General features: G+C 30.8%; 1 protein-coding gene across 1 annotated transcript; it reads right to left on the reverse strand.

Annotated features, from left to right (window-relative positions):
• Positions 1-300: 300 nt before the first annotated feature.
• Positions 301-24,017, reverse strand: LOC145271240 (uncharacterized). The gene is made up of 2 exons (XM_080126796.1): positions 23,857-24,017; positions 301-9,003 (listed from the first exon to the last, which is right to left on the reverse strand). The coding sequence occupies exon 2, from the start codon at positions 7,506-7,508 to the stop codon at positions 6,552-6,554; it is 957 nt and encodes a 318-aa protein (XP_079982922.1). The 5' UTR covers positions 7,509-9,003; positions 23,857-24,017; the 3' UTR covers positions 301-6,551.
• Between the last annotated feature and the right edge of the window lie 1,574 nt (positions 24,018-25,591).

Raw genomic sequence — 25,591 nt, forward strand, 5'->3', positions numbered from 1 at the left:
TAATATAATTTTACAATTTTTTTAAATTGGGAAAAATAAAGTTTAATTTTGTTTGAGGAAAGTAACGTGGTTCACTTGTTATTAAGTAGAAAAGAGGAAATGGAAAATTATCTTATGAAATTAAAAAAATAAATGTAATTATGATAGAATTTATTCTTAATAAAATAATTTAAAAAATAGTCTGGGTGAAAATATAAGTAAAACTTTGGAAATTATAATATCAAACTAAAATGACATTAAAAATCAAATATATAATACCACAAATTTGTTGTTGATATAAGAAAATATCAGAAAACAAAGTCCACTTTTAAAACACAAATCTTTATTTTGCTTTCTAAGATAAACGCAAAAAATGGTTTAAGGAAAATAACGTGGTTAACTTGTAATTAATTAGAAACTAAGAAATGGAAAATTATTTCATGAAATTAAAAATAAAAGCAGACGAAAAATGATATTAAAACTGAAATATGTAATACCACAAATTTATTGTTGATGTAAAAAAATATCAGAAAACAAATCAGTTTTAATTTCTTTGTTTGTAACCAGTATAGGTTTCCATAGTTTTAAAAAGCTCACACTTCTTGTGTTCACTTTGTCTTAACACACTCCAAGGCAAGAATTTATCTAATCTGTTGGAGTATCCAGCTTCGTATTGTTACATAGGATAAATCTTATATCGAGATTATTATGTAATCGTGAATAGTCAGTCAGTAGTGAAAACTATTTTAAATCATGTTTGTTTCAGACAAACTCAATCAAAGGGAAATATTAAAAAATAGAGAATAGTATCTATTAGGAATTCAAGTTCTATCAGTTAAATGTGTAAATGACTTTTTAAATTGCATTTCACATGAATAAGACTTTCCGCTTTAAATGTTTTTTATCAGTTTATTCAAGCTGAGGACGAAGCATCCTATCAGATGCCAAACGTTCACCTTCTACCTTAAAGATTCAAACCGAGAGATATTTTAAAGATTCTAGTTTCTTTTCATGTCATACAAAGACCTTGATATTTCATTATCTTTTCCATTTCATCTGCTTAATCCAGCATCATTGATATTTTAAAGATTCTAGTTTCTTTTCATGTCATACAAAGACCTTGATATTTCATTATCTTTTCCATTTCATCTGCTTAACCCAGCATCATTGATATTTTAAAGATTCTAGTTTCTTTTCATGTCATACAAAGACCTTGATATTTCATTATCTTTTCCATTTCATCTGCTTAACCCAGCATCATTGATATTTTAAAGATTCTACTTTCTTTTCATGTCATACAAAGACCTTGATATTTCATTATATTTTCCATTTCATCTGCTTAACTCAGCATCATTGATATTTTAAAGATTCTAGTTTCTTTTCATGTCATACAAAAGACCTTGATATTTCATTATCTTTTCCATTTCATCTGCTTAACCCAGCATCATTGTGAACATTACCTTCTACTAAGGTTGCTTCTCTCTACCTTTTGTCTCATATCACTATGTCAGCATTTTTCGATCCGTTTTCTATGTACGTACAGTCATGATCATATTTATTGGCACGGTTCAATAAAAACCTTATTTTGTATTAAAATCCTTCAAAATTACAAACGTATAATATATATTTTGAACTGCTCTTTCCAACTCAACAATCGAATTTAAAAAATAATGAATAATAAAATAATTACAAACTATATTTTAAAATTCTATTGTTCAAATTTATTGGCACCGTAATTCTAATGATCGATTGTATGGCTTTTAGCCTCAATTATTTGCTGTATTCGTTTATTATAGTTTTCCACTAACTTGTATCATTCTTCAGCAGTAAATTTAGTCCATTTCTCCTGACAATAATCCTCTAATTGAGCGAGATTCTTAGGCTTCCTCTCCATTATCCTCAATTTAAAAATCCTCCACAAATTTTCAATGGGATTCGGATCCAGGCTCTGGGATGGCCACTCTAAAACATTTCTTAGTCAGATTCTAGTTTGTCCAACTGCTTTAAGGTTCACAAAAGCAAAATCTCTATCCACGTCTGCTGATCACTCTCTGGTCAATCCACACTCTAACTTTGCTAACTCTGACTGATTTACACTGACTATTAGGTGAATATATGATAACACAACCAGCCATGTCATCTTATTGTTTATATTAAACCGTATTTTATTCCCCGGCTTTAAAAAAATATTTGTAACAATTTTATGTCGATTAACTTGCATTCACACGTCCTTTGTTTATTTTTATGAACTAAACTTCAACTGTTATATTTTATTCAGTAATATTCTTCTCAATCGCCGCTGTCCGGGACTTACAAAATGAAACAATGTTTGATAGTGAGACAGTATATTCATCTGTATTGTTCAATAGCGTAGTGTCTTACTCGCTTTTGCTATTGAATATGAGTTTCTTCAGTCAGAAGACTGATAGGCAGTCTATGTCGAAATTTTGCGATACCAGAATCGATCCAACTTTTACATTCCGGATGTTATTCTTGGCTCTGGCATTTCACCCTTGTTTTCATAATTTAGACTTATGGCGAGGCAAACTAGCGGATGTCAAGCAATACCGTATTATCTTATACGTTTCAAGCGAGACATTTAAAAGGTTCTAACATTCCCCTTTAATCACAGTTGTTTGAATATATCTGCAACTTGTTCTCCAAATATATTACTAGATATTTTTTTAATTTATGGAGAGTACACTTGATATCATTATGATTTGCATTAATATCCAAGGGTTCTTTTGCGTTTTGGTAACCAATTATATCATTACAGAGTGGCCTTCCACAGATTGTTTCCAGGTTAAGATTTTTTATTAGTTATTCTGGATGTTCATTTGATTGTTTACAATCATTCTTTAGGTTTTAATACTTTGTTTTTATTAAGATTTTTTATTAGTTGCTCTGGATATTTTTTGTCGTTTAAAATCATTCTTTTCATCTGGGAATATGAAGCACTACTGATACCATACAAATACAAAGGTTGCAGTGTTCTATGACAAAGTTATACAGGCAGGCAGATACATAATAGACAAGCCCATTAAGCTAGACATTGTAATATTGAACAAACCTTAAAAAACTGTGCAGTATTGATTTCCTTCAACTGATTTTCTCATTTCAAATGATTATGCCTTTAATAGAGTTGTATTATTCTTGTCAAGTGTGTTCTCTGTAATTGTTATATTTCCGTTAAACTAACAGTTTCTATGGAACGTGATTTTGTACAGGTTCCTTTTCCTTTTTAAAAGGGATGAGTTTTTTTTTCTTCTTCAACATTTCGTTACTAACAGTTCTTGCGTTTACTGCTGCTACATGTTATTTGCTCTTACATTTACTATTTGCTCTTACGTTTATTATTGGCTGTGAAATTAGTTCGATAAAGCCTAGTAAAGAGGTTTTGCTCTGTCTTCCGTTCTACGACAAAACACCACAGTAATGCTGTATAGCTTGAAGTTCTTTTATGACTAAATGCGAATTCTTAGAATAAAATTATGCACATATTTTGCAAGGATATGTCGTTTATTAATTGTGTATTCTTTTCATATTTATCAGTAAACTTGATATTATATTGTGTAAGACTATGACTTTCCATTTCTTTTTTTACATAGTAATCACAACTTATCAAGACCCGGAAGCCACTCGGGGATAAGGGTTATTGCATGTACAGTAATCAATGGGATAGTATTACAGTAATCGTTAGTATTGGAGATTTGATAAAGTGTCTTACTTAAGGGAGCGGTTCATCAGGAATTTTTTTATGTTGGACTTGTAGACATCCAAGTTGTAAGGTGAGAAACAGGCAAACGGAAGAGATTTTCACAGGCGTGCCCTTCTAAGAAAGAAGCTTTGTTCATGGAATCTACGTTTTGATTTAGGCACAGATAAAGAGGGGGAAATTATTGACTGGTTTCAGCTGAACGGGTGTTTATCATGAAAGATTTGCGAGGGGGGACCAGGGATTGGAGCTCAGACGAGCACTTGCCATGGAAATAACGATAAAACAAAGACAGGCTCGCAACGTCTCTTCTGTGTGAGAGACGTTGCAGGGTGTTCTATGTAATACTGTCTTATTAATGAAGTTAATTTGACTTAAAAACACAGGAATATTTAACACTTAAAAAAATGTGGCTTTTCCCTTTTTTATTGTTTTCTTTGATTTGTTTTAAAAGATCAAATGGATTCGTCCATGAGCAAACACTTGATTTCATTATGATTTTTATTTATATTTGATACCTCTTTTAAGTATATTTATTTCTTTAAATAACAATGACTTTTTAAGTCATTTTAGCTCCTGATATTTTGTTATCTTTTCTGTTCAGCTCTTTTAAGGCCAAACACTTGATTTCATTATGATTTTTATTTATATTTGATGGCTCTTTTAAGCCAGTATATTCATGTCATTTTAAGTCATATTTAGTTCCTGATATTTTGTTATATTTTCCTGTTCAGCTCTTTTAAGGCCAAACACTTGAGTTTATTATGATTTTAATTTATATTTGATGGCTCTTTTAAGCCAGTATATTCATTTCTTTTTAAGTCATTTTAGTTCCTGATATTTTGTTATCTTTTCCTGTTCAGCTCTTTTAAGGCCAAACACTTGATTTCATTATGATTTTAATTTATATTTGATGGCTCTTTTAAGCCAGTATATTCATGTCATTTTAAGTCATATTTAGTTCCTGATATTTTGTTATCTTTTCCTGTTCAGCTCTTTTAAGGCCAAACACTTGAGTTCATTATGATTTTTATTTATATTTGATGGCTCTTTTAAGCCAGTATATTCATTTCTTCTTAAGTCATTTTAGTTCCTGATATTTTGTTATCTTTTCTGTTTAGCTCTTTTAAGGCCAAACACTTGATTTCATTAGGATTTTTATTAATATCTGATGGCTCTTTTTAAGTCATTTTTAGCTCCTGATATTTTGTTATCTTTTCCTGTTTAGCTCTTTTAAGGCCAAACACTTGAGTTCATTATGATTTTTATTAATATTTCATGGCTCTTTTAAGCTAGTATATTCATTTCTTTTTAAGTCATTTTTAGCTCCTGATATTTTGTTATCTTTTCTGTTCAGCTCTTTTAAGGCCAAACACTTGAGTTCATTATGATTTTTATTTATAATTGTTGACTCTTAAGCCAACATATTCATTTCTTTTAAAGTCATTTTTAGCTCCTGATATTTTGTTATCTTTCCTGTTTAGCTCTTTTAAGGCCAAACACGTGATTTCATTATGATGTTAATTTATATTTGATGGCTCTTTTAAGCCAGAATATTCATTTCTTTTATGTCGTTTTTACCTCCTGATATTTTGTTATCTCTTCCTGTTCAGCTCTTTTAAGGCCAAACACTTGAGTTCATTATGATTTTTATATTTGATGGCTCTTTTAAGCTAGTATATTCATTTCTTTTTAAGTCATTTTTAGCTCCTGATATTTTGTTATCTCTTCCTGTTCAGCTCTTTTAAGGCCAAACACTTGAGTTTATTATGATTTTAATTTATATTTGATGGCTCTTTTAAGCCAGAATATTCATTTCTTTTTAAGTCGTTTTTAGCTCCTGATATTTTGTTATCTCTTCCTGTTCAGTTCTTTTAAGGCCAAACACTTGAGTTCATTATGATTTTTATTTATATTTGATGGCTCTTTTAAGCCAGAATATTCATTTCTTTTTAAGTCATTTTTAGCTCCTGATATTTTGTTATCTTTTCCTGTTCAGCTCTTTTAAGGCCAAACACTTGAGTTCATTATGATTTTAATTTATATTTGATGGCTCTTGTAAGCTAGTATATTTATTTCTTTTTAAGTCATTTTAGTTCCTGATATTTTGTTATCTTTTTCTGTTCAGGCTTCTTCCATATTACAATGTCTGACTTGATGGTCCTTTCTTTCATGTATCTGCCCAACTGTATTTCTTTGTCATAGAACACTTTTGTCATCTTTTGTTTGATATGCTTACTAATCCCTGATGTTCAACGATCTGTAAAGTTGAATCTCTCCAAAGACATTGACAAGAATGTGGGCTTTTCTTCTCTTTATTTTTCCTATCATTTTGTTTAAGTCAGGGTGAGGAATCCTACCAGACACCGAACATTCACCTGCGATTTTATACATTTCAACTTAGAAATCGTTTTCATATTTCTCTTTTGCACTCAGTTTCCCTCTGTTTTAATGTGGTTTTCCCTTTATTTTGTTTTATTTTATTTCAGTCGGCTAACACTTATATGAGATACATAGATATTCGAATGTTCCATTAAAGTTCTTTATCTCTCGAACACTGAGTTTGTAAAGAAATTGAAAACATAATCTTCCTCTCCTCAATAAACCATTTTCATATGTTGTAGTATATCTTTTGTTTTAGTCTCTTGGTTTTACTGAATTCCAGGACAAGAATTTATCTAGTCTGGTGGAGTATACACCTTCATGCTATTACTTGAGGTTATATCACTTGGAGAAGGTGCACCATTCCTCGTAAAAGCTAATATGGGTTAGCTGTAGGAAGGATATATTATTTAGGCTGCGAATATTATGTGATTTGAAATATATGGTCAGGGATTACTTCTAGGGAAAAGTATGCTCATGCCAGGATGTGAGTTCTCATATGGCTAACTAAATTTGATTTTTGAGAACAAGAATACCCGCAAACTTCACAAGAATATGGCCTTTCCCCAGTGTGAGTTCTCATATGGATCACTAACGTTGATTTTGCAGAACAAGAATATCCACACACATCACAAGAATGTGGCTTCTCACCAGTATGAGTTCTCACATGTTTCAGTAACGTTGATTTTACAAAACAAACATATCCACACAATTGACAAGAATATGGCTTTTCCTCAGTGTGAGTTTTCATATGTTTCGCTAATTGTGATTTTGTAGCACAAGCATAATCACAAACTTGACAAGAATATGGCTTTTCCCCAGTATGAGTTCTCATATGCTTGACTAAGTCTGGCTTTCGAGAACAAGAATATACACACACGTCACAAGAGTGTGGTTTTTCCCCAGTGTGAGTTCTCATATGTTTTACTAATGTTGATTTTTCAGAACAAGAATATCCACACACTTGACAAGAATGTGGCTTTTCCCCAGTGTGACTTCTTATATGTTTCACTAACGTTGATTTATCAGAACAAGAATATCCACACACATCACAAGAATATGGCTTTTCCCCAGTGTGTGTTCTCATATGGTTCACAAAATTTGATTTTTTAGAAGAAGAATATCCACAAACTTCACAAACATGTGGCTTTTCCCCAGTGTGAGTTCGTATATGATGTACTAATGTTGATTTTTCAGAAAAAGAATGTCCACACACTTGACAAGAATGTGGCTTTTCCCCAGTGTGACTTCTTATATGCTTCACTAATGTTGCTTTTTCAGAACAAGTATATTCACAGACTTGACAAGAATATGGCTTTTCCCCAGTGTGCGTTCTCATATGGCTCACAAAATTTGATTTTTTAGAAGAAGAATATCCACAGACTTCACAAACATGTGGCTTTTTCCCAGTGTGAGTTCTTATATGATCCATTAATGATGATTTATTAGAACAAGAATGTGGCGTGTCCCTTTTTGTTTTATTTTACTTTAGTCGAAGTTCTCAGAAATGAAGGGGCCCACAACTTGGGGCTAACACTTGGACTCTATATGAGATACATAGATATTCCATTAAAGTTCCAATTAGCCATTTTGTATGATTTAGTACATATTTCTTACTGGATTCCAAAAGAGGAATTCATCTAGTCTGATGTAGTATCCGGGTTTTGCTGCTACTTGAGATAACAGCAACTGGAGAAGGTGAACCATTCCTCGTTAGTCTTGGTGAGATCTTATTTGGGCAGCGAATACGAAATGTGTTTTTTAATCGTCAAGGTTTATTTCTAGGGAAAAGCATCCTCATGCTCTTCAGAGAGACTGTAGACACTTGAAGATCGCGTCAAGTAGGAATTCAAATTCACAGTGTGAGTTCTCATGTGTTTCACTGTAGACACTTGAAGATCGCGTCAAGTAGGAATTCAAATTCCCAGTGTGAGTTCTCATGTGTTTCACTGTAGACACTTGAAGATCGCGTCAAGTAGGAATTCAAATTCCCAGTGTGAGTTCTCATGTGTTTCACTGTAGACACTTGAAGATAGCGTCAAGTAGGAATTCAAATTCCCAGTGTGAGTTCTCATGTGTTTCACTAAACTTGATTTGTTAGAAGAAAAATATCAACAAACTTCAAAAGAATGTCGTTTTCCCCATGTGTTGCTAAATTTTATTTTTAGAATAAAATATCCACACACCTTACAAGAATGAGGCTTTTCTCTCTTTTTTTTCTACCTGGGGCTAACACTTGAAATCTATATGAGATACATAGATATTCGAATGTTCCATTTAAGTTCTTTATTTCTCAAACAATGAGTTAATAAAGCAGTTGAGAACATAATTTTTCCTCTCCCCAATTAACCATTTTCATATGTTGTATTTTATCTTTTATTTTGGTCTCTTAGTCTTACTGAATTCCAGGACAAGAATTTATCTGGTCTGGTGGAGTATCCAGTTCCGTGCTGTTACTTAAGGTAACATCACTTGGAGAAGGTGCACCATTCCTTGTAAAAGCTAATATGGGTTAGCCATAGCGAGGAGATCTTATTTGGGCAGCGAATACGAAATGTGATTTTGAATATTTGGTCAGGATTTACTTCTATGGAAAACGTATCCTCATGCCAGATAGTTCTGACAAACCCCTGTACAGAGAGACCTTAGACATTCGAGGACAGTGTCTAGTAGACATTCAAGTTCTCTCCAGGCATTCAAGTTCTCAAGTGTGAATTCTCATATGTGTAATTAACTCTGATGTTGCAGAAGAAGAATATCTACACGATTGACAAGAATGTTGCATTTCTCTTTTTTATTTTATTTTTCCTCAATAAAGTTCTCCAATGTGTGGCCTTTTGAGTTCCAAAAGTCATAATTGTTTACAGCTTAATATTTAAAGATCATGATCCTCCATTAAAATTGAAATAGGGTTCAATCAGGAACATCTGTAAAAATAATGAAGTTCAATATATTTAGTATTTGTATTCATATATTAGTATTCTGTAATAGAATAAAATATCCACACAAGAATTACAAGAATGAGGCTTTTCTCTTTTTTGTTTTATCTTACTTCAGTCGAAGTTCTTAGAAATCAAGGGGCCCACTACCTGGGGTTAACACTTGAAATCTATATGAGATACATAGATATTCGAATGCTCCATTTAAGTTCTTTATTTCTCAAACACTGAATTACTAAAGAAGTTGAGAACATAATTTTTATCTCCCCAATTAACCATTTTCATATATTGCATTATATCTTTTATTTTGGTCTCTTGGTCTTACTGAATTCCAGGACAAGAATTTATCTAGTCTGGTTTTCCCATGTGTGGCTGACTAAATTTTATTTTTAGAATAAAATATCCACACACCTTACAAGAATGAGCCTTTTCTTTAGTGTGAATTCTCATGTGTAATTAACTCTGATGTTGCAGAACAAGAATATCTACACGATTGACAAGAATGTTGCATTTCTCTTTTTTATTTTATTTTTCTTCAGTAGAAGTTCTCCAATGTGTGTCCTTTTATGAATCACTAAATGTGATTTTTGCGGACAAGAATATCCACAAAGATGTATTTTCCTGTTGAGTTCCCAAAATCATAATTGTTTACAGCTTAATGTTTAAAGATCATGATCCTCCATTAAAATTGAAATAGGTTTCAATCAGGAACATCTGTAAAAAATAATGAAGTTCAATATTTTTAATATTTGTATTCACATATTAGTATTCTGTTTGTTTTTTGTTGTCAATATTATTAGATTGAAGCACAACATCTAGATTATTATAATAAATTTCCTCACAGATGTCGCTGTAGTGTTCCAAAAAAGTCATAATTGTTTACAGCTTAATGTTTAAAGATCATGATCCTCCATTAAAATTGAGGTTTCAATCATGAACATCTGTAAAAAATAATGAAGTCCAATATTTTTAATATTTGCATTCACATATGATTTCTAACTTGACACAGAATAAGTCAATACAAGTGTTGCTTAAGTTACTATCAAGTTGAAATATTGTTTTGTTATGATTTTCATCATAGTGACAAGAGACATATTTATATTTATACATGCAATATTACAATATACACTGCGTGTCAAATTATTAACGAGATAACATTTTTCTACCAGTTTCACAAACTTACTGGTAGTTTTGTATCAAAACTTTTGGAAACGTTGGCAATGCTGAGTTGCACATACTGTGAAATTTTCGTACTATTTTGCGCAATGTAAACAACTGAATCCATGATATTTTAAGTCTCAAATTATTAACAAGGCAGTTTTGTCGGTTTATAAAGTAAAGATGGTTTGAGTAGTTCTGAAAAGTGTGCTATTACAGAACAACTAGCAAAAGTTAAAACTACCCTGGAAATATCGAAAATGATAGGAAGATACCATCAAATTGTGAAGAACTTTGCAAGGACCCTACAAAGTGAAGTTGTTAAGAAACCTGGGCAGACAAGTCGAGAAGTCTTTTACCAAGCCGGATTGAAGAATATCTCAAAAAGTACTCGATATCACCTTCTGAAAGAAGTGGCAACGTCTGCGAAGCCTGTGACAAAGCCTCCATTAAAGCAACATCACATACAAAACCGATTGAAATGAGGCGGAGGACAACATGAAAACGGATTTTTCCAAAGTTTTGTTTATGGATGAAGTGTGTACCACTCTTGATGGCCCAGATGGCTGCAGCAATGGATGGGTACTAGATGGACTACACCTTCATCAGCGTTTAAGGCGCCAACAAGATGGTGGTGGGATAATGATATGGGCTGGGATTAATTGAGGTACTTTAGTTGGCACGTGGAAAGTCCCAGAAGGCGTAAAAATGATGTTAAATGCTTACATAGCTTTTATGAAGGACATTGAATGATGGCTGAAGAAACTAAGGTTAACGTTCAGAAGAACTATTATCTTGATGCAGGATAATGCTTCTTTATAGGTACAGCGAGGAATAACTGTTGACAAAATCACAAATTTGACTAATTCTATGGAACATCATCTTTCACAAAAGTCACGTCTTTCACAAGTCATTCATAAAAAGGGATCACATATCCTCTACTAATTATGTCAAAGTAAAAATTGCTTAGTTATTATGTTCCTAGCATTTATCCTAGTTCATCTAATTTTTGAAAATTATTTCAATAAACAAGTTATGGGTATATGTGTTTTTTTCTCAACCTCATTAATAACTTGACACACTGAAAGCAACAGATATTCCTATCTGCCATATTTTCGCTTATACTGCTTTAAATACTTTTATTTTTTTTTACTGAACAGTATTGTAAGCACTTTCTCAAAGTTTCATGGATTGTTATTCTCTCGTTCCTTAAATATTAAAAAACTGTAAACTCCTTAATAATTTGATACGCAGTGTATATATATGAGATATATATATATACAATACTACAATATATATACATGTATCTTAATGTAACAATGAAAGTAATCATATGTCCATTAAAAAGTATTCATTGCATACACATTTTTGCTTTCTTCAAACACGTACGTATAACTGATATATAAATATGCAAAATTATTATAACTGATATATAAATATGCAAAATTATTATAACTGATATATAAATATGCAAAATTATTATAACTGATATATAAATATGCAAAATTATTATAACTGATATATAAATATGCAAAATTATTATAACTGATATATAAATATGCAAAATTATTATAACTGATATATAAATATGCAAAATTATCAAAAATATTGAAACATTTTCTGAATGTTGCTTTGCATCAAAAAGACACAAAATTGGTTGAAAAAGCTGCTGTGATATTCTATATATTTCTATTTTTATTCATTCATACGTTTTTCTTCTGATATTTGTTAATCCTATTATTCCATCTACATTTGTTTGAGGGAATATATCCAATCACCTCTAATTCATCTGCATATAAAAATTATTTGTAACTACACGTGTTTAACTTATAATTGTCTTAATGTTTCACTTATATTAAAATAATGGTATGAACATATTTTAGTTTACTAATTTTCAAATACATTAGCAAATAATTTCAGAACATAAGAAAAATCTCTTGAAAGGACGTGTTTTTTTTTTCAATGCTGCAAGAAAATTACTTTGGACTGTGACTATCCTGGACGTCTACATTTGCATATGCATTGAGTATTGTTGCAACATATCACATTGATAAATTAAAACAGTCAATTGTTTATATAAAGCTACTTAATATAAGAAGTATTAACAAGAACTAAATATGATGTAACATAAAGGCAGCACATTCCTATTTGGAGCACAAGTTTTTAAGGGTTGGATTCCAGTGCTTGCGATATAGGGGTTGCTGCCATATTGCAAGACGGTTTCATCAACACTATCACTATTCAACAAGAACTGATGACCATATTGTCATTAATTATCCTCTGTTGTTTTACAGAAAACTTTAGTCAGAAAACATTAAATTGAGGTTATGTTAATAAGAATTGAATGTGTTTCACATATCATATCTTAAGGAAATGATGAAATATGTTGGAATTAAATTTATGATACAAATTCTAAGGGTTTTTAAGAATGGTTTATTAAAGAATAGTCAAAATATTTTTATCAAATTAAAGACGAGTTAAAAATTGATATATTATTGTGAGATTATTAATTCACTGTTTAGAATTTTACCAATGTTTGACTGATGTTATTTCCTTTCATGTATTCCTACATATCTGCTCTTGTTCACAATTTATTTACTTTTGTGATATTTCTTAACCGTTGTTTAACACCTTTCAGCTGCCACATCAATGTGCTTTATAACGTTTTACATGTGGTTTATTACATGTAGGCTGAGAAGGTATGACGTCACAATATTATCAGTTTTTTCTTTATCTACAAAAATTACTCTAATTAAATCTTCAAATGATTTTCAAATATTTGCAACATTTTCAATACTGCATAAAGACATTTTTTAATATTTTACAAGAAATATTGGAGCCAAACTTTTATTAATTCAAATGTCAGCTTACTTATGATGAAAAAAAGGCAACCTATAAATGTTCAAGCTTAAAGAATTTGCATTTTTTAATAAAACGCTAAAACTTTCCATTAAAACTTTGTGCTAAAAATGTGTGGTATATGTAATTCTTTTATATATAAGTAAATATTTTGATAGAAAAAATATGTGGTTTATGTAATTCTTTTATATATATAGGTAAATATTTCGATAGAATAAAAAATGTGTGGTTTGTTGCATGAGGGACTGAACAAGAGTTTTCACCGGCTGGAGTTACGCCCCCTTACCGGTGTACTCATGTTTGAGATATGTAAATAAAGACGCCATTTATATAGAAGCTGATCGGTTGTTATGTCTTATTCAATCTATTCACATCCTCGATAATGACACATGGTGGCCGCGAGTGGGATAAAGATATGTCTAAGTAAGATGTACAAAAGGATAAGAAGCGGAAAGTTATTTGCAGAAACAGATAAGTAACTTTATTGTTCTTGTTTAAAATTGTAATTCGTACGTACGTCACGTGGAAGAGAAAAAGAAAATGTCGGATGGAAGCATGGAAGAAACAAACAGACCAGTGGCTGGCATAAGACCACCAGCGCCCTTATGTATGGAAGATAATTTATCGGCGAACTGGAAGTTGTTTAAACTGAAATGGCATAACTACGCCATTATTACGTGTTTGACGAGACAGTCATTACAGTATCAAACGGCACTTTTGCTTCACACGTTGGGAGATGACGCATTGAAAGTTTATTACGGATTTCAATTTCTAACACCTGAGGATGAAAGAACACCCACCGAAATTATGCAGGCATTCGATAAATACGCTATAGGGGAAACGAATGAAACCTACGAGCGTTACGTATTTCATTCTAGAAAGCAAGGAGAATCAGAGACTGTGGAATCCTTTATTACGGCACTACGGACGTTAGTAAAAACGTGCAATTTTTGTGACAATTGCGTTTCATCAGTAGTCAGAGATCAGGTAGTGCTGGGAATACACAACCCACAGACACAAGCTGAATTATTGAAAATAAGACAGTTAGACTTACAAAAATGTATTGACATTTGTAAGCTGTCTGAAAATGCCACGGTCCAGTCCAGAATCCTAAGGCCTGAAGGAGTGAACAAGGTTGATTTTAAACCGAGGAGAAAGACATTGGCTCAAACTGACAGAGATTGCTGGGCGTGTGCACTGCGGCATGGACCGAGAAAAGAGTTATGTCCTGCATTTGGCAAGACCTGTTATCAATGTAATGGGAAAAAACACTTTGCCGCGAAATGCAAAGTATCAAGGAAAAAGAAGGTGCAGGCTGTCAAAACCCAATATGAGGACCAGGAAAACGACAGTAGTAGTTCAGACTATGGATAGGTAGACAACATAACGATTAAGGAAAAGGTGAATGCTGTGAATCAAGAGGTGATAAAGGCGGAAATGATGGTGAAAGGAAAACCAATTGCTTTTCAGCTCGATAGTGGAGCGTCCGTGAACATATTGAATGTGAAACACGTGATGGGAAAAACACTGGAACATTCAAATAAGACCCTTGTCATGTGGAATGGAGCAGAAGTGAAGCCGTTAGGAGAGTGTCGAGTTAAAATGATAAACCCCAAAACTGGACAGAAATATGCAGTTAAGTTTGTCATTGTGAAAGAGGATTTCCATCCTTTACTGGGAGCAAATGCAATCCAGAAAATGGAACTCGTCACAATCAATAACGACAAATTCAAAATGGTCGCCAAAGTTTCCCAAATGAATGAATCCAGCACCCAGTACTCGGAAAGCATTATCAATGACTTCAGAGATGTATTCAAGGAAGAATTGGGTCAATTACCAGGAGAGGTACATTTGCAGGTGGATCCAGGAGTAACACCAAATGTTGCAGCAACACGGAGAATACCAGTGGCACTTAAAGACAAGCTAAAAGTCGAGTTGGAAAAACTGGTTAAGAAGAATGTTATTGAACCAGTGGGCGACCCAACACCATGGGTAAGTGCGTTAGCACTGGTAACTAAGAAAAATGGAGGCCTGCGGATATGTATAGACCCAAGACCACTGAATAAGGCTCTGAAGAGGGAACATTTTCAGTTACCTACACTGGACGATTTACTACCAGAACTGGCTGATAGCAAGGTATTTTCTACCCTAGATCTACGAGATGGATTCTGGCATGTAAAATTAGACGAAGTCAGCAGTCGCTTAACAACATTTGCTACACCATACGGTAGGTTCCGGTGGAAGGTTTTACCTTTCGGTATTTCTCCAGCTCCAGAGATATTTCAAAAGACCCTTTTTAACAATGTGTCCGATTTGGAGGGGGTGGTTAACAAAGCGGATGATCTTCTGGTGATTGGGAAGGGTAAAACGATGGAAGAAGCAACAATTGATCATGACCTAAAACTCAGGAAACTGTTGCAGAGATGTCGTGATCGTGGGATGCGATTGAATGCTGGAAAATTGAACTTACGACAAACGTCTATATCTTTCCTGGGACACATAATAACCAGTGATGGTTTACTTCCTGATCCTGGGAAGGTAAGAGCCATAAAAGAGATGCCGTGTCCAACAGATGTGAAAGGAGTGCAACGATTGGTTGGATTTGTGAATTACCTGGCAAAATTTCTACCACACATATCTGATGTGATGGCCCCAATTCGAAATTTAGTGAAGGCAGATGTGCCATGGACATGGTCCCAAATCCATGAAGAGGCTTTTGGGAAAATGAAAGAGTTAGTGAGTGAGGCACCAGTGTTGAGGTACTATGACCCCAATAAATCTTTGGTCATCCAATGCGATGCAAGTGAGAAGGGCATGGGGGCTGCACTATTACAAGAAAGTCAACCCCTAGCCTATACCAGCCGTGCACTGACCGACACAGAAACTCGGTATGCACAGATTGAAAAGGAACTACTAGCAGTAGTCTACGCATGTGAACGGTTTCATCAATATACGTTTGGTCGACAGATAACAGTGCTAACCGATCATAAGCCACTGGAGGCGATTATGAAAAAAGAATTGGTGAAATGCCCAAAACGACTTCAAAACATGCTGATGCGACTACAGGCTTACGATGCTACAGTTCTGTACCATCCAGGTAAGAAAATGTTCCTTGCAGACACGCTATCAAGAGCATACATTTATGCATTGAGCAGTGAAGATATGGACGATGAAGATGATGTCAAGGAAGCAGAATATATTCCTGTAACAGAGAGAAGGCTGCTTGAACTGCGCTCAGCCACGAAGGAAGACAGAAGCATGCAGCAGTTACAGCAAGTAATTCTGGAAGGATGGCCAGAAGAAAAAATACATCTTGACCCAGAGGTGAGACCATATTTTAACATGCGGAATGAAATGACGGTGCAAGATGGTTTAATTTTCAGAGGAAACCGGGTAGTGGTTCCACTGACACAGAGGGCGGTGTTGAAAGAAAAGCTGCATTCCACACACCTGGGAGTAGAAGGATGTTGCAGAAGAGCAAGAGAATGCTTGTATTGGCCAAATATGAACAGTGACATCAAAGACTATGTGTCAAAGTGCCCCACATGTAGAAAATATGAAGTGGCCAACCCGGCAGAACCATTAATGGTCCATGAAGTTCCTGACAGACCCTGGGCGAAAGTGGGAGTAGATCTCTTTAAGTTTGCAGATAGAGACTATCTGTGCACAGTTGATTATATGAGCAACTTCTGGGAAATCGATCATCTTCTCAATACACAAGCAAAGACAGTGATAACTAAACTTAAACACCATTTTGCACGACATGGAATATCAGACCAGGTCGTAACTGATAATGGGCCTCAGTTTAGTAGCCAGGAATTTTCTACCTTTGCAAAAAAGTGGTGTTTTACACATACACCTGTCAGTCCATACAATAGCAAGGCAAATGGCAAAGTGGAATCTGCGGTAAAGATGGCCAAGAACCTTTTCCGGAAAGCGATGGACGATAAGGCTGATCCATACCTAGCAATGTTGGATCACAGGAATACGCCAGCCAAAGGTCTCTTATCACCAGCTCAGAAGCTGATGTCAAGGAGAACAAAAACACTTCTCCCAACCAGGGAGGATTTACTCAAACCAGAATTGCCCAAAAATCTGAGAAAATCAGTGAAGCAAGACCGCAGGAGGCAAGAACATGCTTTCAACCACAAAGTAAAACCACTTAAACCATTGTATCCTGGAGATGTAGTACGGATGAAACCACACATAAATGGTCAAAAGGAGTGGAAAAAAGCTGTTGTATGGAGGAGACTGGATGAGCGATCATACCATGTAAAAGTGGATGGGGACTTATATCGACGGAATAGAGGAGATTTGAAGAAAACTGCAGAGACACCCCCACTCACATCAGGAATACACCAGCCATATGAAGTGCAGAGCGAGTTACCCAAGAATACAGGGCAGAGTACAGAAGAGATATATAACTCAGAACCACCTCAATATGAAGGTGAAATAAGAGAAAACCTCAACCCGACCCCATCCCCAACAAAACCAACTCCGGAAAGGTTGCGGACAACACGGTCAGGAAGAATAATAAGAGATCCTGTGAGATTGAAGGATTTCACAACATAAGTGAAAGGGCAGAATAATCCCTGTTAGGTAGCAGGGTAGTCAGCCCAAGGAATGCCTAGATCACTGTGTTTTGTAGACTGTTTTAATTCTTATCAGACTTTTTGTTGTGTTTGTTTTTTTTTTGTTTTGTTTGTCTTTATCTTCTGTTTTTATTATTGAGAAAAGTGAAGATGTTGCATGAGGGACTGAACAAGAGTTTTCACCGGCTGGAGTTACGCCCCGTTACCGGTGTACGCATGTTTGAGATATGTAAATAAAGACGCCATTTATATAGAAGCTGATCGGTCGTTATGTCTTATTCAATCTATTCACATCCTCGATAATGACACATGGTTTATGTAATTCTTTTATATATAAGTAAATATTTCGATAGAATAAAAAATATGTGGTACATGTAATTCTTTTATATATAAGTAAATATTTCGATATAAAAAATGTGTGGTTTATGTAATTCTTTTATATATAAGTAAATATTTCGATAAAATAAAAAAAATGTGTGGTTGATGTAATTCTTTTATATATAAGTAAATATTTCGATGAAATAAAAAATGTGTGGTATATGTAATTCTTTTATATATATAGGTAAATATATCGATAGAATAAAAAATGTGTGGTTTATGTAATTCTTTTATATATAAGTAAATATTTCGATAGAATAAAAAATGTGTGGTTTATGTAATTCTTTTATATATAAGTAAATATTTCGATAGAATAAAAAAATGTGTGGTTTATGTAATTCTTTTATATATAAGTAAATATTTCGATAGAATAAAAAAATGTGTGTAATATGTAATTCTTTTATATATAAGTAAATATTTCGATAGAATAAAAAATGTGTGGTTTATGTAATTCTTTTATATATAAGTAAATATTTCGATAGAATAAAAAAATTGTGTGGTATATGTAATTCTTTTATATATAAGTAAATATTTCGATAGAATAAAAAAATTGTGTGGTATATGTAATTCTTTTATATATAAGTAAATATTTCGATAGAATAAAAAAATGTGTGGTATATGTAATTCTTTTATATATAAGTAAATATTTCGATAGAATAAAAAAATTGTGTGGTATATGTAATTCTTTTATATATAAGTAAATATTTCGATAGAATAAAAAATATGTGGTGTATGTAATTCTTTTATATATAAGTAAATATTTCGATAGAATAAAAAAATGTGTGGTTGATGTAATTCTTTTATATATAAGTAAATATTTCGATAGAATAAAAAAATGTGTGGTTTATGTAATTCTTTTATATATAAGTAAATATTTCGATAGAATAAAAAAATTGTGTGGTTTATGTAATTCTTTTATATATAAGTAAATATTTCGATAGAATAAAAAAATTGTGTGGTTGATGTAATTCTTTTATATATAAGTAAATATTTCGATAGAATAAAAAAATGTGTGGTTGATGTAATTCTTTTATATATAAGTAAATATTTCGATAGAATAAAAAATATGTGGTATATGTAATTCTTTTATATATAAGTAAATATTTCGATAGAATAAAAAAATGTGTGGTTTATGTAATTCTTTTATATATAAGTAAATATTTCGATAGAATAAAAAATGTGTGGTATATGTAATTCTTTTATATATAAGTAAATATTTCGATAGAATAAAAAAATGTGTGGTATATGTAATTCTTTTATATATAAGTAAATATTTCGATAGAATAAAAAAATGTGTGGTATATGTAATTCTTTTATATATAAGTAAATATTTCGATAGAATAAAAAATGTGTGGTTTATGTAATTCTTTTATATATAAGTAAATATTTCGATAGAATAAAAAATGTGTGGTTTATGTAATTCTTTTATATATAAGTAAATATTTCGATAGAATAAAAAAATGTGTGGTATATGTAATTCTTTTATATATAAGTAAATATTTCGATAGAATAAAAAAATGTGTGGTATATGTAATTCTTTTATATATAAGTAAATATTTCGATAGAATAAAAAAATGTGTGGTATATGTAATTCTTTTATATATAAGTAAATATTTCGATAGAATAAAAATGTGTGGTATATGTAATTCTTTTATATATAAGTAAATATTTCGATAGAATAAAATATGTGTGGTATATGTAATTCTTTTATATATAAGTAAATATTTCGATAGAATAAAAAATGTGTGGTATATGTAATTCTTTTATATATAAGTAAATATTTCGATAGAATAAAAAATTGTGTGGTATATGTAACTCTTTTATATATAAGTAAATATTTCGATAGAATAAAAAATGTGTGGTATATGTAATTCTTTTATATATAAGTAAATATTTCGATGGAATAAAAAAATGTGTGGATATGTAATTCTTTTATATATAAGTAAATATTTCGATAGCATAAAAAATGTGTGGTTTATGTAATTCTTTTATATATAAGTAAATATTTCGATAGAATAAAAAATGTGTGGTATATGTAATTCTTTTATATATAAGTAAATATTTCGATAGAATAAAAAATGTGTGGTTTATGTAACTCTTTTATATATAAGTAAATATTTCGATACAAAGAAATTGATAAACTGCATCGTAAAACATACGTCATTGATGAGTTAATTGCAAACTAAAACAAATTAGGAAGAAAATGATAGACATATTTTAAACATTGATTAGTTTATTGCAAACTTAAGCAAATTAAAACAACTCAAAAAGATTTTTCTCAAACATAATCCAATCGTTACACAAAATAATCTTGTACTATTGTATGTGATTAGACACTTTTTAGAATATAACCCTTGAACATTTAAGAGATACTTAGTAAGAGTGCAGTGATTCAGAGCACAGGTGTTTATCAAACAGAAAAATAACATGCAGTTCAAAAACATTATAAGTAAAGTAGTATGCAGTGAAGTTCAGTGCCAGCTATATTATGTTCTACTAACAGGACCTGCTAACCGGCCTTGCCCGGTGGAAGCATGTCCCTCTCATCTTGTAGAAAAATTTCCATCCGGTGTTGATGTTGTTGCCAAACACCCAACCTCCTCACGTTAAGAACGGCTTTTAGAATAGAAACCTCAAACCTCCTCATATTAAGAACGGCTTTCAGAATGGTCACCAACAACATTCCTATGTTAAGAACGGCTTTCGTAATAGACACCCAATTTGGTAACATGCAGTTCAAAACGTAATATGTAGTGAAGCTCAGTGGTAGCCATGTTATGGTCTATTACGTTCAAGTCAACGGCTTTGTTAACTAATCTTATTATGGGACAAAAAAGATTCTGTTTATTAAATTATTAAATGAAATCATGTTTACAAAATAGTTAACAATGCCCTATCGTTATATTTAAACTAAATTTATAAAGAATAAAGCTATTATTTGGAAAAACATTCCAAACATGCGGAGGGGATTCGTTAAAAATATTTTTTTGGAGGATTTATAAAAAAAACATTTCAATTAATAATAAATATGTTTGTAATTTAAATAAATTCTAGTGAGAGAAATCACATTAAAAAAATAAACTTTTGTATGAACTAAATATGCATGGGGTTGATTTTCGCAATTAACCGTTGAACTGCTGAACCATTTTTAGTCGGAATCTGTAATTCTCTATCAATATACAATTGAAACCAAACTAATTATAAACGTGCTTAAAGAGTAATAAGAACTTACATGTAAGTATTCGGCATTTCACCAACTAATTCAATAAACAAAAGATACCGTAAAAATATTGTTGTTCACTTTCTTAAATGTTAATAATCAAATTCATATTTAATAAATATAACTGAAAGAGTATTCTTTTTTCGTTCGTTCCAGAAGGTTCCAGAAACTAAGTGTTCTATATTATGGGATTCTGGAACATTCTCTAGCGATTACTATAAATAGAAGTGTATGCATTTGTTAAAACCAGTTATTGATTCATACACCACATTGAAAGGAATGGGCGACCTTTTTGCAACAATCATAACTCTGGCCAACTAATGAGAAATTAATGAGCACACTGAACATTAAGCCTAATAAACCATTATTCAAACAAACCACATCTTGGAAAATATGGATTTTTCTGAATTTTGATTTTTACCAAATAAATTATATCTTTGCATGGTATTTAAATAGGTTTTGAATTTTGATGTATTGCTAGAACAAAAACCTAAATTATCTCCCTTCGACCATCCCTTTAGTGTAAAATAGTTTTTGTGACATTAACTTTTTGTTTACAATAAATTTCTTTTCCTTTTCACTCCATTCTGTTTTTTGTTACTCTTGTTTATATATTTATATAGAAGTTTTTTGTATATGTATGCATATATATATATATATATATATATATATATAAGTTGCAATAGTAAACAGAATAACGTAACAAGGGTTTACATTTCAATTTTAAATTTGGGATGTTTTTTACTCATACATTCTACTTTTTTTGGTCTGTTTTAAATAAAAATGACACTTTCACTCATTAATAATAATGGTATAATTTAGAAAGCTATTCTTAACATGAAAAAGGGGGTCCTTAACAAAAAAATAATGCAAGATAAAGTTTTAAAATGATTAAACATGTTTTATTTTATAATTTAAAATTAAAAACATTGAACAATAACAATAAAAATTTGGGTATTTATGTATTTTTGATACTGTGCTGAAGTAATAATGTCATTACTTTGAATGCCTTTCTTTACATGGGGAGGCTGTTTAACCTAAAAAAAAAATATTTAAAAATAGCACAATACCAAAAATGCATAAGCACCAAATTTCCGTTTAATTCTGCAGTAGATATTGTCCTTGGATGCATACGATGAAAGATGGTACTGTGCTAATATTATATAGTTTTTTGTGTGTTTTTTTTTCAGTTTAAATTCAAGTTTCATGATATGTGTTTCTTTAATTGGTAAGATGGAAACAAAAGAATAGTTACAAAACACCCTCCCTTCTCATATTAAGAATGGCTTTCAAAATAATGACGTTTCAGCACAGCACAAAAATACAAAAGTACCCAAAATTTCATATTTATTGGTCAGTAAAACATATTTAATCATTTTAAAATTGCATTTTATTTTAATTTATTAAATAACGCGATTAATTGAAATTAAATTTTAATCCCATGATCACATTTTTGGCAGAGTTTCTGTAGTTGTACAAATAGCCTCGAACCGTGTTATCCAAAAAGGGGCATGTTGGGTTGACACCGGTATATATTGCTTAATGTAAACAGAAGTTTGTTTATATTAACGTTATTATTGAAAATCTAATCCTGTGATAACAATTTAATTTAAATTAACCACGTTGTTTAACCAATAATAAAAGAAATAATGCAAGAGTAAGTTTTAAAATTATTAAATGTTTTTTTATTTTATAATTTAAAAATAAAAATGTTGGACAATAAAAATAAAATGTTGGTTTTGTTTTCGAAAAGAAATAATGAAAGATGGAGTTAAATATTGATTAAATATTGATTAATTCTATCACGTGATTAATGAAAAACACATTTAATCATTTTAAAACTCCGTCTTTCATTATTTCTTTTTATGTTTGTTAAACAACGTATTATTTGTATTGTTTAATGTTTTAATTTTTTTTCTAAAATAAAAATTTAAATTAAAAAATAAAACACCTTTAATAATTTTAAAACTTTGTCTTTCATTATGTTTTTAATTTGTTAAACAGCGTATTATTTGTATTGTCCAATGTTTTACATTTTAAATTATTAAATAAAAATTTTAAATTATTAAATAAAACATATTTAATTATTTTATTTGTTAAACAACGTGGTTAATCTAAAATACATTTTACGTAAACAAACTTGTATATCGGTGTCGACCCAACGTGTCCCTTTTTTTGATAACAGGGTTCGAGGCTATTTGTACAATTAAATGGAAAATCTGCCTAAACAAACTTCAATAACATAAATTTATCTCTAAGAAAATAACTGATGACATTAATAAAAATAAAATCGATGAAAATGTAATGTAACGAATCATCGAATATATTTTAAAGAAACAATAAATAATAATAAAATACAGGGAAGAAAGTAAATTATATGTTGTTTATTAAATATATTTTAAAGAAACAACAAATAATAATAAAATACAGGGAAGAAAGTAAATTATATGTTGTTTGTTAAATATATTTTAAAGAAACAATAAATAATAATAAAATACAGGGAAGAAAGTAAATTATATGTTGTTTGTTAAATATATTTTAAAGAAACAACAAATAATAATAAAATAATAATAATAATAATAATAATAATAATAATAATAATAATAATAATAATAATAATAATAATATACTTACCGGTGGGAAATAAGAAACGTATATGTCGTCATCGAAAAATCAATCATTGATGTGACGATGTTAGTGACGAGTTTCACGTTTTAAAAATGGCGACGAGAAAGCTAGTTCGCAGAAAATTAAAAAAAAAAAGAAGTGAGATATATTTTTAGATGGATGCGATATTTTTTACTGAATATTACATGTAAAATTATTTTTTTTATTATTTATCGTAATATTTTAACATTTTAAAGGACAACGAACAAAAGAAAATGACATTTTCTTATTCTTTGAATTGATTTTAATTCGAATGCTAGAATATCCCTTTTATGGCCAGATTTTGCAAATTTGGCAAAAAAAAAAAAAGCAGTTTAGTGTCTACTTTTTAGCTATTTTTTTTTTAAATTGGCTTAAATTTCGTCTTTTTTTTTCTTATTTTACATAAATATTTATTTAATAGTAATTATTATAAGAAAAGGTGCTTGTCCACAATCCCGCAAAGGAAAGGTCATGATTTAAAAAAAAAAGAAAAGAAAAGAAATCGTTTAACTTTAAAAAATTGATTGGCTTTTTAACGGGCAAAAAATAGACGAATTAAAGTAAGGGGTGTAATCTTTTGAAAGCCGATTTATCAATAAACAGTTTATAGGTTTTCGATTACTTTTGGATTATATTTGAAAGATTACAGACTAAAGTTCATTTCCAAAAGGCAAAAAAAAAAAAAAATTGTACACGTGAAAAAAAAAAAAAAAGCTTGGAAAACTGTTTTTTATGGCGAGCTAAACAATCCAGCTAAATTTTGAAGTTCAATAAATTCATTGTAAAAATCATTTAAAAGATAATTAATAGTTTTCTGGGTCTTTCAAAGAAAAATTTTTAACTATAAAATAAAACACCAATCATTGAAAAACTTCGTCTTTCATAATTTCTTTTTTTTTTTTTTTTGTTAAACAACATATTATTTGTATTGTCAATGTTTTAAATATTAAATTATAAAATAATTTTAAATTATAAAATAAAACATATTCAATCATTTTATTTGTAAATTTTATTACGTAAAGTCCTAAGATATGAATAAAATAAAGAAAACATCTTGTTTGTACAAAAATAGCTTAGTCTAGGCACCGCCAAAACTGGGGGGGGGGCAAGTCAGTACTTTTTGACGGACCGTCTTTTTAAAAATCCACCAAAAATCAGGTAATTATCCAATCAATACGAAATTTTCAGCGATTATTAAGAGAAGAATGAATTTTATAACAATGTACTTATTTTTCATAAACAATATTTATATATGTATTTTTTTTTGCTTACATCCCCCCTTGTTTTGAGGGGGTACAAATATGCTTAAAATAATCATCTGAAACTGAACAAAACATATTCCGTTGTTGTAAGATAAAAAAAAATTTACATACCTTATTTTGACGTCTGAATATCAGAACTTTGATTGTGTTTATTTATTCCGCTTTTGACTTTTGGAGTGTGAAATTCGGTGAATATGTTAAGTAAAATAATTAATTTAAGTTAAGCAAAAAAAAATCTTTTTAATATTTATATGAAAAAAGCCGTTTTAAAATCTTTGATAAATAAATTAATAATTTTTTTTTAGCGAGCTGAATAATGCATGACCATTATTAAACAGAGAATGCTTTGAAGAATCAATACAAAAAAAATCGATAAATATTGTGCCCTTTGTGTTAAAAATATCATCAGTTTTTTGATAACGTTTGCCGCCTTTCGACTACGGTGGACCATACGCGCT

The sequence above is a fragment of the Euprymna scolopes genome, chromosome 46 (genome assembly GCF_053919585.1).
Source record: "Euprymna scolopes isolate OS-2025 chromosome 46, ASM5391958v1, whole genome shotgun sequence".
NCBI lineage: Eukaryota > Metazoa > Mollusca > Cephalopoda > Sepiida > Sepiolidae > Euprymna > Euprymna scolopes.

Coding starts and splice junctions, on each gene's coding strand:
- LOC145271240 (XM_080126796.1), bottom strand. CDS start 7,508: ATGGATCATATAAGAACTCACACTGGGAAAAAGCCACATGTTTGTGAA.